A 13,091-nucleotide genomic window follows, 5' to 3' on the forward strand; every position below is an offset into this window, starting at 1 on the left:
AGATTTAAAACCTTTCCTCGCGCCCTCTGTCGCCCTCCAGTGGCACGGGACGTCACCTACATTGCGTTTACAAATAAATCATTGCACTGTTTTCAGCAGGTTTGTTGATTATTTATTAGACAATACAATACAAAAACATATAAATACAAGATAGATGGGCCCTTTTTCTAGTCAGATATGGGAAATTCCTCCAGCGTCATGGCAATGTCTCGAAGTTTGGGATCATCCAGCCAGTTGACTTTACAGGCCAAGAGGATGCCCTGAAGAGAGACGCTGACATTAATACACCAGCTGCAAGACTCAATGTATGAATTAACCATCTCCAAACATTGTACTGACAGGACGTTTCATTTTACACAATTCTCGCAGTGTTTACCCTGAAGACGTTCTGTGTCATGATGGCCATCTTTTTATATTTCTCCAGGTTCGCCTGGCCTTTCTCCAATGCAGCTTTGTACTTCTCTGTATCCGGGTGCTCTTTCTTGGACATCAACTCTTCCATCTCTTTCATCTTCTCATGTGTGAGCCGCTTCATCCCTACACACACGCACACACATTATTTTTCCAAAAACCAGACCAGAGAAAAACTAAATCACAATCTAACTGAACTGTTTCACTGTAAACTATACAACATACCGAGCCTCTTCTTCTGTATTTCTGTGATTTCATCTTGAAGATGTCTTGACTCCTGTTAACAAAACAGACGGGAGTCCAGCACAGAATTAATCATCACAATTTTACAAAAAACTACATTTTAGTTTTAATTCACATGTCTGGATTTGTGGCAGTAAACAGTCAAACTTGTATGACCATTAATAGGTCTTCAAGAACAAAGTAATATTACTATTATTGACTGATTACATTTATCAATAGTATAGTAAAGTATAGTATATCAGCACAGAACACTTAATATACACACAATGGATGATGAGACCGCTTACTTGCTGCACTTGTTTTATGTGTGAACAAAGACCCATGCAGCGTTCACTCACAGCCTTCAGGGCACTGAGGAAAACAACGATAAAAGTATATGACACCAATATAAACGTATGTCAGTTGTTTCAGTACGCTGTCAGTCGACTCACTCTGCCTCTGAATCATTCTGTTTCAGTTTTTCTCCAATAGCGTGCCACATCTGCATTCTGAAAGACACCCGTTAAATCAATAATTAACAGAAGTCAGCCAAAGCTCACAGATTCTACATTTATACATTATATTTCTGTATATATTATTAAATAAGGATAAAATCTGGCACTTGTCACAAAGATGAGGAATCAGTTTACCTGTGCAGCGTCAGCGTGCTGTTAAAGTTAACTGTCTTGACTCTTTCCAGTTCGTTGACATAATCTGGCCTGCAAAAGTTCATGAAAAATATACAGTATGTAAACAGTTTGCATCTTGAAATCAGCTCTAATCTTACATTTGGTTTAATTATAGATCCACAGTTAATAAGCTAATAATAATTAATACTCACAAGTCCCTCTCAGCTTCAGATACGCTGCACGACCTCTTACTTTTCCCTGTCACAGGAAACGTGATATTGATGCGTTGTTTGAGTGCTTAATGAAAATACACTATGATGAAAGTACTGCACATACTCATATACCTGCATGGAGCTGTACCGTCATCTCAAAGCACTGGTTGGACATCTGCTGTTTCATTCTGAAAAGGCAGTGATTTCAGCAATTTAAACAACTCAAATCATTGCCTTAAGAGAAGAGGTGATGAGCTTTCATGTGTGCCAGCCCTCAGATACTGTTAAAAGAGTAGAAGTGTTAAAGCAGATGTGGAGGAAGAACCTCAGCATGTCTGCAGGCAAAGTATCCCTCTGTCCGGAGCAGCTGTCAGGAGGAGGACCATCACTCAGTGCCACAGCCTCCACCATCTGCTTGAGGTTCCCCATATTGCCTGACTGGTCCATCGCGAAACAGTGAAGGTGCCTGGAAGGTACCAAATCAGAATTACTACAATATGTATTAAAGCAATAACCAAGCAGTTATTGCTTGATTATTGTTGTTGCTTTTACTGAATAAAAGCAAAATTCAGGCTGAATTTGATTCTAATTACAAGGTTTATCTGAAAAGACAAAAGCACCAAGTTGAAATAAGGAAGCAGTGACTCACAGGATGTGAAACAACGAAAGAAATCATCTTTACTTGATAACAGTTGTACTTTATAATAGCATTAGTGGTCAAAAAAGGATTTTTCAGTCCTTAAGTAAAAGTAAAAATACAGTGTTAATAGACTGCTTTACAAGTAAAGCAGCAAACAAGTACTGCTTAACAGCTGCCCAATATATAACAGCAGAGGACACGTCAGCCGAAAACAGAGGTTGGTTAAAATATTTTACCGTGTTTAATTGAGGTTAACTTAAAAGAAGAAAGCGGCACTTTTGTTATTCTGAACAGAAACGGCCCCCTCTTGTCCAACAGTTAACGTTACATTTGCTAGTTACGTTTACTGTTACGCTAGTTACGTAAATTACTTACACGACTGACGATTAAAACTTTGACAGTTACTTAACAAAAGAGTTCAGCGGCTGTCACACATGAAGCATCGTATCTCACACCGCATCACTGTCAATTAACGCCGTTAAATCGGTCATTCGCTGTGTTTACATCGGTTTCGAAACGGCGCCGGGAAGTGACGTCATGCGGAGTTTACCCCCCAATAAATGCTGCAGCGCCGCCTGAAGGCGAAGAAGGAGAAATGTCAGTTTGTTTATATGGAAAAACGAAGTTGGGCTGAAGTGACCTCTTGCTCAATTTCACTGTGGTTACCTAACCAAAGAGTTCAAGACCATTCATGATGATAAGCTTTGCACGGATCGTAAAAGACAACTTTTGTCATTTTTTTCCAGGGTGACAGTGTCCAAAGGTCGGTATGAATGATAATGAACAACGAATTATGTGTCCTGTAATACCAGTTTTAAAACTTTTTGTTTGGTAGACAGATCCAGGAAATGACTGATTTTGATTATTTCCAAAGTGTATGTAGCGGTAGTCCTCATATAAAACACATAAATGCACGAAACTACCTTTAAATTTTTAAAACTAAAATCAGCGTGAATTAATGGGGTATGTTTGGGATTCACTTACTTCGGGCTGACAGAGAGTAGTAGAGTAAAAAAAAAAAAAATACAGGAAAAAAATCATTTTGTCATATTTAACCAGAATTCATTGCTTCTATAAATTTTATTTATATTTCTTGTTATACTATAGTTTTGTGGAGTGAAAAAAAAACATCACAAACTATTCAAAACTGGCATTTTAAATTTTCCCAGACTCTTTGCTGCTTGCAGATTTTGTTATTTTTCATGTCTTTCTGTGCATGCTGGTGCACATATACCATGCTGACAGTGCACTTTCCCTGCGGGGCTTTTATGTATGATTTCCTCAGTCTCGTGAGATTATCGTTCCTATTTAAATGAGTGACGCTGATATCTGCGCAGGCTTACTTCTGCTCTGACCATCGACACGTTGTCAGCGATGGACACCATGAAGAAGAGGGTATAAGAAACATGCAGATTCGCTTGTTGCTGGTTTTGCATAAACCTGCGCGTGTTGGCTTTGTCCTGTCTGTCGTATGAATTTTGAACCTGCTCGTCTCTTTGAACTTGAAGTTGTCCAAAGCTGATTGTTGTTGGCTTCTTTCCAAACAACGGTTAAGTCAACTTGATCAATAGATGTGTGCATCCGGAGGTTCATCCAGCATATGAAATGTAGTCTGCATGAAGGCAGGTGAACACCGAACAGCCGCATGTTTGCAGGTGGAGGATCAGTCCTTCAGCTGCCTCCACAGTAACAGGCGGCACAGTGCACGCCGTGCAGGCTGTGTGCAGTGTCCACTCCTCTCCACTCACTCTGGGTCGCAGTCTTTTTTTTTTTCTTTTTTCAATAGCTTCCATGTCATGTGACTTAATGGCTCAAAATCAATAATTTGTTATTTGATCACTGTGTGTTGCATATTATTGTGTGTGTGTGTGTGTGTGTGTGTGTGTGCGCACTCAGGGTATCTTGGAGCGCCTGAATGCTGGGGAGGTGGTTGTAGGCGATGGAGGTTATGTGTTGCAGTTAGAGCGACGTGGCTACGTGAGGGCTGGAGACTGGACACCTGAGGCTGCTGTTGAACACCCTGAAGCAGGTACGTGTTGTCTGCTCCTTTGTTAACTTGGCATGAGTGGATTCTTTTAAAGCACATTTCAATCTGTGTTTAATTTTTTTGTGTTGTTGCATAAGCTCCTCTGTCTTTGTGTCTCTGTCAGTGCGGCAGCTGCACAGGGAGTTCCTGAGAGCAGGAGCCAATGTGCTCCAGACGTTCACCTTCTACAGCAGCGAGGATAAGCTGGAGATCAGTGGCAGCGTCACCAACATCACTGTCAGTGGAAAACAACAACTGCTATCGGACAAGTTCTCATAACACCCTGTTTGTGCTACTGTACCTAATGAAAATGATCCTCACATCAGTCTGGTACCACTCCGCTCTGCTCTCATCTCATCCAGGGGACCCAAATCAATGAAGCAGCCTGTGACCTGGCCAGGGAGGTGGCCGATGAGGGTCATGCATTGGTCGCTGGGTGTGTGTCTAAGACTCCATGTTATGCAAAGAGTCACAATGAGACCGAGGTCAAGGCCATCTTTAAAAAACAGATGGATAACTTCCTCAAGAAGAACGTTGATTTCCTTATAGTGGAGGTAGGACCAGCACCACACATGATAATGTGCATAAGTTCAGTCTTTTATTTACTGATTCCTGTCCCAAGTTAAAGTTTAATAGTCAAATGCACATTGCTCCTGCAGTTTGTTGATCATGTGGAAGAGGCCGTGTGGGCCGTGGAGGTGCTGAAGACCAGCGGGAAACCAGTGGCTGCAACAATGTGCATCTCCCCTCATGGAGACCTGCACGGAGTCCCACCTGGAGAGTGTGCTGTCAGGCTGGTCAAAGCCGGTACGCTGACCTTACGGGATGTGGTATACTTCACCTCGGCAAGTCTGACATTCAGCTGCACAATCTGAGTATGCTTTATATGTATGTGTTCATGTGCAGGAGCTGACATTGTTGGAGTAAACTGCCACTTGGACCCTCTGACGTGTGTTCGCACAGTGAAGTTAATGAAAGAGGGATTAGAGAAAGCTGGTCTCAAAGCCCATCTCATGATCCAGCCATTTGGCTTTCACACACCTGAGTGCAACATCGGTGGATACGTCAGCCTGCCTGAGTACCCCTTCGGTCAGCATTTGTGTATTTCTTATGTGCAGAACAAAGAAAGAACTGTGTTATATTAACTTACATTATTATTTGTCTAGCACATTGATGATAATGACACCTGCCACCTCAGTATTTTATGTCGCCTCAAAACAGAACACCACAAAAATCAGTTCTTAAATTAAGAATACTCAGGGATTATGGTTACATACATTCTATATTTCTACTGTCTGGTACCACTGACACTGTCCAGCTCAATTGTGATTTTAGTTTGAAAACTGTATTTTTGTACAATTAATCTAAGAACTGTATAAACACATACAGGATTTTAGTGTAGAGTCCATGTGTTTCTACCTTTTTAAACTCCCCATATGTGCTGATGAGAACATCGATGGAACAAAATGAGCATAACAAAATGCCCAAACTCAAATGTTACTCTCCTCTCAGCACTGGAGACCAGATCAATTACCCGCTGGGACGTCCATAAATACGCCAGAGAGGCTTACAATGCTGGAATTCGCTACATTGGTGGCTGCTGTGGATTTGAGGCCTACCATATCAGAGCTATATCAGAGGAGCTGGCTGCAGAGAGAGGATTCCTCCCACCAGCTTCAGAGAAGCACGGACTCTGGGGAGCTGCTCTGGAGATGCACACTAAGCCCTGGGTCAGAGCCAGGTAAGACGGAGCAGAAACACAGCTACTGGCTCAGAAATTAAGCTTCATTAATCAGACAAAGACACGCGGATTAATTTACAACCAACTCATCTCCCAAATCTTGCCTTAGGGCTCGTCGAGAGTACTGGGAAAACCTGCTGCCTGCTTCCGGACGTCCCAAATGCCCTTCCATGGCTACACCAGCCGATGATTATGAAGAACGGCTGAAATCTTCCATACCATCATAATATCTTGTGTACAGTCTACAGTTTTCTCTGTTCTTTACGCCATGAAAATATACAGTTTGTTCATAACAAGAATAACAATGAAGGATCTGATCAACCAGAGCTTTGTCCTGTCTGAATCTCACATTTTGTCTGTCCAGTTGGCTCAGTCATGTTACTCATACCATAGTAGTAATAGTTGAGTTGAACCAGCTGCTTCCCTCTCCTTTTCTATACCTGGATGCACGATCCATAAATCTAAGTAGTTGTACAGACAGCACAGTTAGCCTTTTAGTGGGGAATTCACTTGTTAGTTCGAAAAACATCTTCACAGGCTTCACATATTTGATGATTATTTGTTGTAATCTGCCACTAAATTTTTTGAATAAATTGTTCAAACAATTCTCTTGTTTTTCCAACAATCCCGTTTTGTATGAAAATGGTTCTATATTTGCACTGTGGCAGACAGACAGCAGACCGCACAGGAAGGTTTTGTAATGGAGGGGCATCGCTCTGAGCAGCAGCAGGATAAATGGAGTCCAGACACTGGTGGTGGCTGATGATTCTGCTGAGACTGATGAAATGATGAAGCTGATGAATCTGCAAAGATAAGCTGGTAATGGGGAGCTGGAGGGGTGGACGTGACCGCAGCATGAACACATGAAGGCAGAGAGAAAGAAGCATATTTAACAATGAAGGTGTGTGACTGCTATTGGACAGATGTGACTTGTAGACGAGAACAGCTGATATCTCCATGAGTGACCCTGGGTGAGAGGAGGTATGAGAAACAGGCCGAAGCATGCAGGAGAATTGTTTTCCTGGCTGAGCTTTCACTAGAGCTTCATTGGCCACGTGTACTTGTGTGTTTTCTCAGCTAATTTTTGTAAAGGAATTCAAACACAACTATAGAATCACTGTTGGCAAAAACCTTTGATGCTTTACTTTTCCTTTGATTTAATGTATTAATTCCCCTTGCTAATTTTTAATATGGATCTCAGTGTCTTCCTTACCTTTACAAAGATATTTATGATTTGTATGCAGTTACATTTGGTGATATTTTGATTGAAGTGACTGGGAACGGGAACAGAAAGGGTTAAGGGGACGGTCCTTTGACATGAGAGGGGGGAGTGGCACTGTTGGAGCATGTGTGTATACAACACACTCACTTTGAGTAGCTGGAACATTGTCTGCAATGGAGAGCAAGAGGAGGGTAAGTCAAAGAAACATGAAAAGTTATCTGTCATTTTGACCTGAGCAGGTAGGTTGAGTCTTGTCTATCATGTAATGTGTGGATGTTATTGGCTGAACTGTCCAAATCTCCAGAGCACATTAAAAACATAAAACACTGCCTTCCAAAGAGCAATTTCATGTAAAATGTTAATGTAAAATGTTAGAATGTACACTGTGTGCTGAGGATGTTTATCATACTGTTTATACAGTTTGTCGTTAATATTCAGATTCAGAAACTGACGTTTGGATGGTTATGGGGAAAAACACATCACGGTGCTCTGGAACATGTCCATGCCTGTGAATATTTAGAAAGGGAGATTAGCAGGGAAAATACTGTAACTTATTAACTTTTCACAGGGGTGGAAAATAAGTAAATATAATTACTCAAGTATTGTAATTGATGTACTTGTGCTTTACTTGCATATTGCCAAATTAAGGCTAATTTATAATTTATACTTTGACTCCACTCCATTCTGGAGGCCATTATTTTACTTTTTACTTCACAACATTTAACTGACAACTTAAGTTACCCATTACTGTACAGATTGAGATTAAATATATATATATATATCATCAATGAGTTGTTATATAATTATCGCTATAGATTCAACTACCCAGTAGTATACCAGCTGCAACATTAATGATGCTGACACAATAATAAATCACTAATTATACATGATAATATATGTCATTATGTAATGATATATTCTGAAAAGGGCCATTTGACATAATCATTACTTTTACTTATACTCTTTTTTAAGTAAGATTTTAAATGTTGGATGTTTACTTGTAACAGGGTATTTCTCATAGGTATTTCTACACTGGGGTATTGCTGTTTTTACTCAAGTAAAAAAATCGGAGTACTTCTTCCACCTCTGAGTATTCAGAATATCATTTCCTAAATTGGGAAGCAGTAAGGAAGAAACAACAATGTTGACAACTGTTCTACATGTTGGTTTACTACCTCAGGATGCCTTGAAAAGCTGAATACATAACTATGTTGAGTGTTTTAACCAATTATTCACAACTCTGTGGGAGACTCAAATCATTTCCAGGAGACCTGGCAAACCTTATCTATTTCCAGTGAGCAAACACGTTTATCAGCACCTGTTTGAAGCACTTCATATCCAAGTTATCTGTCCCTCAAACAAACTCTTCACTTTAGTCTTTAGAACCTGAGTGGACATCTGCACAACACACCAGTTTGTGCATGCATGCTTTTAATGAGTACTGTAACTGTGTGTGTGTGTGTGTGTGTGTGTGTGTGTGTGTGTGTGTGTGTGTGTGTGTGTGTGTGTATGTGTATTTTCAGGGCATCTTGGAGCGACTAAATGCTGGAGAGGTGGTTGTAGGAGATGGAGGCTATGTGGTTCAACTGGAGCGACGAGGTTATGTGAAGGCTGGACACTGGACACCTGAAGCAGCTGTTGAACACCCTGAAGCAGGTATTAACCCACCCATGATGCAAAATAACTAGCAAATAACTGTGGAAATTAGTGGTGCCAATTCCCCAACACATTCACAATGAATAAAGTACCAAAACCCACTGACACGCAGTCAGCATGTCAGGGTGAAATCCAGCCTTGCCCCTGGCCCACATTATTGATCACAGAGACACAGTTCCCCACTCTGTCATTTCTAAAGATCACAGTCGACTCGTATTAAGTTCTTTTCTCTTTGTGCCTCTCCTCTCTTGTCTCTCTTTCTGTCTCTCTGTCAGTGCGGCAGCTGCACAGGGAGTTCCTGAGAGCAGGATCCAGTGTGATTCAGACTTTCACCTTCTACTGCAGTGAAGATAAGCTGGAGATCAGTGGCAATGTCACTGCTATCACCGTCAGCACAAAGCCTTATTAATCATTAGGAAATTTAATAACGCTGTTGTTCTGCTTGCTTTACATTTTAAAAATTGTCCTCATATCAAACTGATATTACTCCAATCTTCTTTCATCTTATCCAGGGCGCCCAGATCAATGAGGCCGCCTGTGACTTGGCCAGGGAGGTAGCCAATGAGGGTGATGCGTTGGTTGCTGGGGGTGTGTCTCAGACACCCTGCTATGTGATGAGTCACAACGAGAGAGAGGTCAAGGCCATCTTTGATAAACAGATGAAGGACTTCCTCAAGAAGGACATTGATTTCTTTATAGCTGAGGTACTAATTGTGCAATTAATTGCCATGTGCTTAAACCTGCATTAATAAGTATTTTTGAATCAAATGATTCTGTAATAACAATTAATTATAATGTGTGATGACTTTCCATTTTTGCGATTCCCGTACCACAGTTTTGATTCTGATAAACTCTAATAAACCCACTGTGCATCACCTACCCGGCACCAAATGACATTCACAAAAAGTTAGCAACTGGCTTGTGAAGAATATTGAGCATGTAGCAGCTAAAGAGCCAGACATTTTTCTCAAGGGTTGGAGGAGACAAGACCTGAATTAAAACCACATTGCAGACTTCTTAACATATTTTACATATTTTTCCTGCAGTACTTTGAGAATGTGGAAGAGGCAGTGTGGGCCGTGGAGGTGCTGAAGACCAGCGGTAAACCAGTGGGTGCGACACTGTGCATCTCCCCTTATGGAGACATGCAAGGAGTCCCACCTGGAGAGTGTGCTGTCAGGCTGGTCAAAGCCGGTACGCTGACCTTCTGTGATGTGGTTTACAAGTCAGACATTGTGTTTCAGCTGCACAATCTGAGTATGCTTTATGTGTATGTGTTCATGTGCAGGAGCTGACATTGTTGGGATAAACTGCCACTTGGACCCTCTGACGTGTGTTCGTACAGTGAAGTTAATGAAGGAGGGATTAGAGAAAGCTGGTCTCAAAGCCCATCTCATGGTCCAGCCACTGGGCTTCCACACACCTGAGTGCAACCACACTGGATACCTCAGCCTACCTGAGTTCCCCTTCGGTCAGCATTTTGTTTTCTGTAGGATAAAGAAAAAAAAAAGATATAGATTGGAAAATTGTTGTTTTTGGTTTGAGCACTTTATTTCTTTTATTCAATGTTTTTGCTAAAATCAAGTATGCCAGTGTAGAGTTCATGTGTTTCTACCTTTTTAAACTCCCCATATGTGCAGTTTGATGAGAATATTGATGTAATAACATTTCTATGACAAAATGCCCAGATTTACATATTACTCTCCTCTCAGCACTGGAGACCAGATCACTTACCCGCTGGGACATCCATAAATATGCCAGAGAGGCTTACAAAGCTGGAATTCGCTACATTGGTGGCTGCTGTGGATTTGAGCCCTACCATATCAGAGCTATAGCAGAGGAGCTGGCTGCAGAGAGAGGATTCCTCCCACCAGCTTCAGAGAAGCACGGACTCTGGGGGGCTGCTCTGGAGATGCACACCAAACCCTGGGTCAGAGCCAGGTAAGACCGAGCAGAAACATTTGTTTCTTTTCTAAAAATCAGGCATTTTGACAGAAGGCTGTACACTGTAAAGTGCCATTAAGAAAGTGTAATATATGTAATCTATTTCTGCTCTACAGAAGTGTTGATTTCAAACCAGCTAAACTAGCACTCTTTGTCTTGTCCAACTTATCCACCAAAAATCACCTTAGGGCTCGCCGAGAGTACTGGGAAAACCTTCTGCCTGCTTCTGGACGTCCCAAATGCCCTTCCATGGCCACACCAGCTGATGAATAAGAGGGATGCCCTTCAATATTTGGATTCAAACATACAAATCACCTGTTTTTCTCTAAACTGTGCACCATCACTAAAATCAACAACACATTTTACAGAAAAACAAAGCTTGTATTTTTTCCCATCACATGTATGTAATTGTTGTTAAACATCCTCACGTTGTCATATTTGTTGATAAATTGCTGAAATGTGCTATTAAATCTCTTGAAATATTGAGTAAACACATTTCTAATAATGTTGATTTGTTAACAAGTAGTGCTTTATTTCTGTGAAAGGGCCCAGTCTTGTATAACGTGGCTTAATTGCTGCTCAACAACTTCCTCCTTTACACTAATAATCTGAATACTCTTTACAAACCCACTTAATGTGTGTCAATTCTGACCAGCAGGTTTACTAATTATGTAGTGATTTTGCTGCTAATACTTACCTACTTTTACTTACGTAAGGTTCAGAATGTAGGACTTTTATTTTTTAGTGGAGTATTCTCACATTGTGTCATTGATCGTTTTTTCTATGTAAAGGATCTGAATGCCTCTTCACTGCGTGTTACTTATTAACCTGATTCAGGATAAAAGTCAGATGAGGACAAAGGTTGTAGTAAGGTAATAAAAAACCAGAATCAGAATAGTCAGGTTAAGTGAGGAGAAGGATTACGGCCCTGGCAAGGTAATAAACCTAAAAGTGATAATTATGTAAAAAAAATTACATATTATACAAATGTAGACAATGTATAAACAATTGATCAGATATATATGTATAGACAGAATTATAATTACAAATACACCATGGATCAGATATATAGGCCTCAACTTGAACAGCTGTACAATACAGAGTAATACGCAAGTGCACTCACAAGCGATTATGAGTAAGTTTGCATGTAGAGACAGTTCTTCCAAATGTTCAGTCACCTCAGCGATGCAGTCATTTTAAAAGTCTCAGGTCCCACCGAGATTTGAACTCGGATCGCTGGATTCAGAGTCCAGAGTGCTAACCATTACACCATGGAACCGCCTGCGCCACCAAGTGGACAACAGGTAACCGGACTATCTGAGAACCACCGATTTCTATCTCATTTCAACCTTTTTTTCATGTTGAACTGCAATAGATACCTTTACCAAAAGGTAAAAACGACCAAAACTAGAAAGACATTACATACAAGTGATCTTTTCTCATATTTTCTTACTTTCAGAAATATTCTTAAGAACTCGGAATTTCATGTGATTTACCGTGAACAGAAATACACTTCAGAATGAGAATGAAGGATGAGGGAAAAAATATGCCAACATGCTTTACCAGCTCTAATTATGACTTGTTTTATTGTTGTTGACCTGATGTGTTTATATTACATAAACAAATGCAGTATACATCAAATAAAGAACTGTAGACAAATATTACTGACTTTGACTTACTATGTGTCCTTATGTATTTACGTACTTATTAATGTTATCTACTCACAGACGTTTCACCCTTCCTTACCTAACTTGTTTGTTGTGTGCTGCAATGTATTCAGTCTTTGTACTTATTGAGCTTTCTCTCTCCGTTTCAGCTCACTGTGGTTGGACTTTTCACTGAACTTGTGAGGTGGGAATTTATAAGTTTCAGCTGTCAAAATCATGAGGTTCCACCGAGATTTGAACTCGGATCGCTGGATTCAAAGTCCAGAGTGATGACCATTACACCATGGAACCACGTAAGAGACAAATATGGATTATGACTCATTAAACACGACCTTTACCAGAACTGTCTTTGTTAAATGGCTGACCAAGACGCTCTTTGGCTTTTTCAATACAGACGATGTAAATCTTTATGTGTTACATGGTTCTTTTTGGACATAGGGGAATTACATGTGAACTGCAACAGGAAAAAGACTGGGGTGCTTACATTTTCACATTTGGAGACACATAGACCATGCCTACCACAGTTACTACTACCAAATATTAGCAAAGGGAGCAGTAGATAGGTCTGAATTTTTAAAACTATTATTAGTCACAGATGAAGATGAAGGAATCTCAGCAGATACTTTTTGACTGCTTGTAGGCTCCAGTTCAAGGATTTTCATAAAACCTGCTTCAGGCTTTTGTTATGGGTGTGCTGTTTGTATGTGGTTTCTTGACTCCT

The 13,091-nt window shown here is 40.6% G+C and overlaps 3 protein-coding genes and 2 non-coding genes across 5 annotated transcripts; 2 read left to right on the plus strand and 3 right to left on the minus strand.

The window, feature by feature from the left end:
• Positions 1-93: 93 nt before the first annotated feature.
• On the minus strand, positions 94-2,638 carry cenph (centromere protein H). Its single transcript, XM_076730736.1, has 10 exons — positions 2,490-2,638; positions 1,800-1,940; positions 1,607-1,662; positions 1,475-1,520; positions 1,284-1,352; positions 1,086-1,142; positions 942-1,005; positions 637-688; positions 377-537; positions 94-260 (listed from the first exon to the last, which is right to left on the minus strand). The coding sequence occupies exons 2-10, from the start codon at positions 1,919-1,921 to the stop codon at positions 168-170; spliced, it is 720 nt and encodes a 239-aa protein (XP_076586851.1). The 5' UTR covers positions 1,922-1,940; positions 2,490-2,638; the 3' UTR covers positions 94-167.
• Positions 2,639-3,452: 814 nt separating this feature from the next.
• Positions 3,453-6,484, plus strand: LOC143320788 (betaine--homocysteine S-methyltransferase 1-like). The gene is made up of 8 exons (XM_076730734.1): positions 3,453-3,509; positions 4,011-4,143; positions 4,265-4,377; positions 4,503-4,694; positions 4,800-4,947; positions 5,047-5,229; positions 5,653-5,881; positions 5,991-6,484. The coding sequence occupies exons 1-8, from the start codon at positions 3,489-3,491 to the stop codon at positions 6,106-6,108; spliced, it is 1,137 nt and encodes a 378-aa protein (XP_076586849.1). The 5' UTR covers positions 3,453-3,488; the 3' UTR covers positions 6,109-6,484.
• Positions 6,485-7,276: 792 nt separating this feature from the next.
• Positions 7,277-10,976, plus strand: LOC143320702 (betaine--homocysteine S-methyltransferase 1-like). The gene is made up of 8 exons (XM_076730559.1): positions 7,277-7,294; positions 8,627-8,759; positions 9,035-9,147; positions 9,272-9,463; positions 9,806-9,953; positions 10,048-10,230; positions 10,472-10,700; positions 10,892-10,976. Exons 1-8 carry the CDS (start codon positions 7,277-7,279, stop codon positions 10,974-10,976), a joined length of 1,101 nt encoding a protein of 366 aa, XP_076586674.1.
• A 934-nt stretch (positions 10,977-11,910) lies between these two features.
• On the minus strand, positions 11,911-11,982 carry trnaq-cug (transfer RNA glutamine (anticodon CUG)). Its single transcript has one exon. It is a non-coding gene; the product is annotated as a tRNA-Gln (tRNA).
• A 607-nt stretch (positions 11,983-12,589) lies between these two features.
• Positions 12,590-12,661, minus strand: trnaq-uug (transfer RNA glutamine (anticodon UUG)). Its single transcript has one exon. It is a non-coding gene; the product is annotated as a tRNA-Gln (tRNA).
• Between the last annotated feature and the right edge of the window lie 430 nt (positions 12,662-13,091).

Source organism: Chaetodon auriga, chromosome 5 (assembly GCF_051107435.1).
Source record: "Chaetodon auriga isolate fChaAug3 chromosome 5, fChaAug3.hap1, whole genome shotgun sequence".
In the NCBI taxonomy this organism is placed as follows: Eukaryota; Metazoa; Chordata; class Actinopteri; order Chaetodontiformes; family Chaetodontidae; genus Chaetodon; species Chaetodon auriga.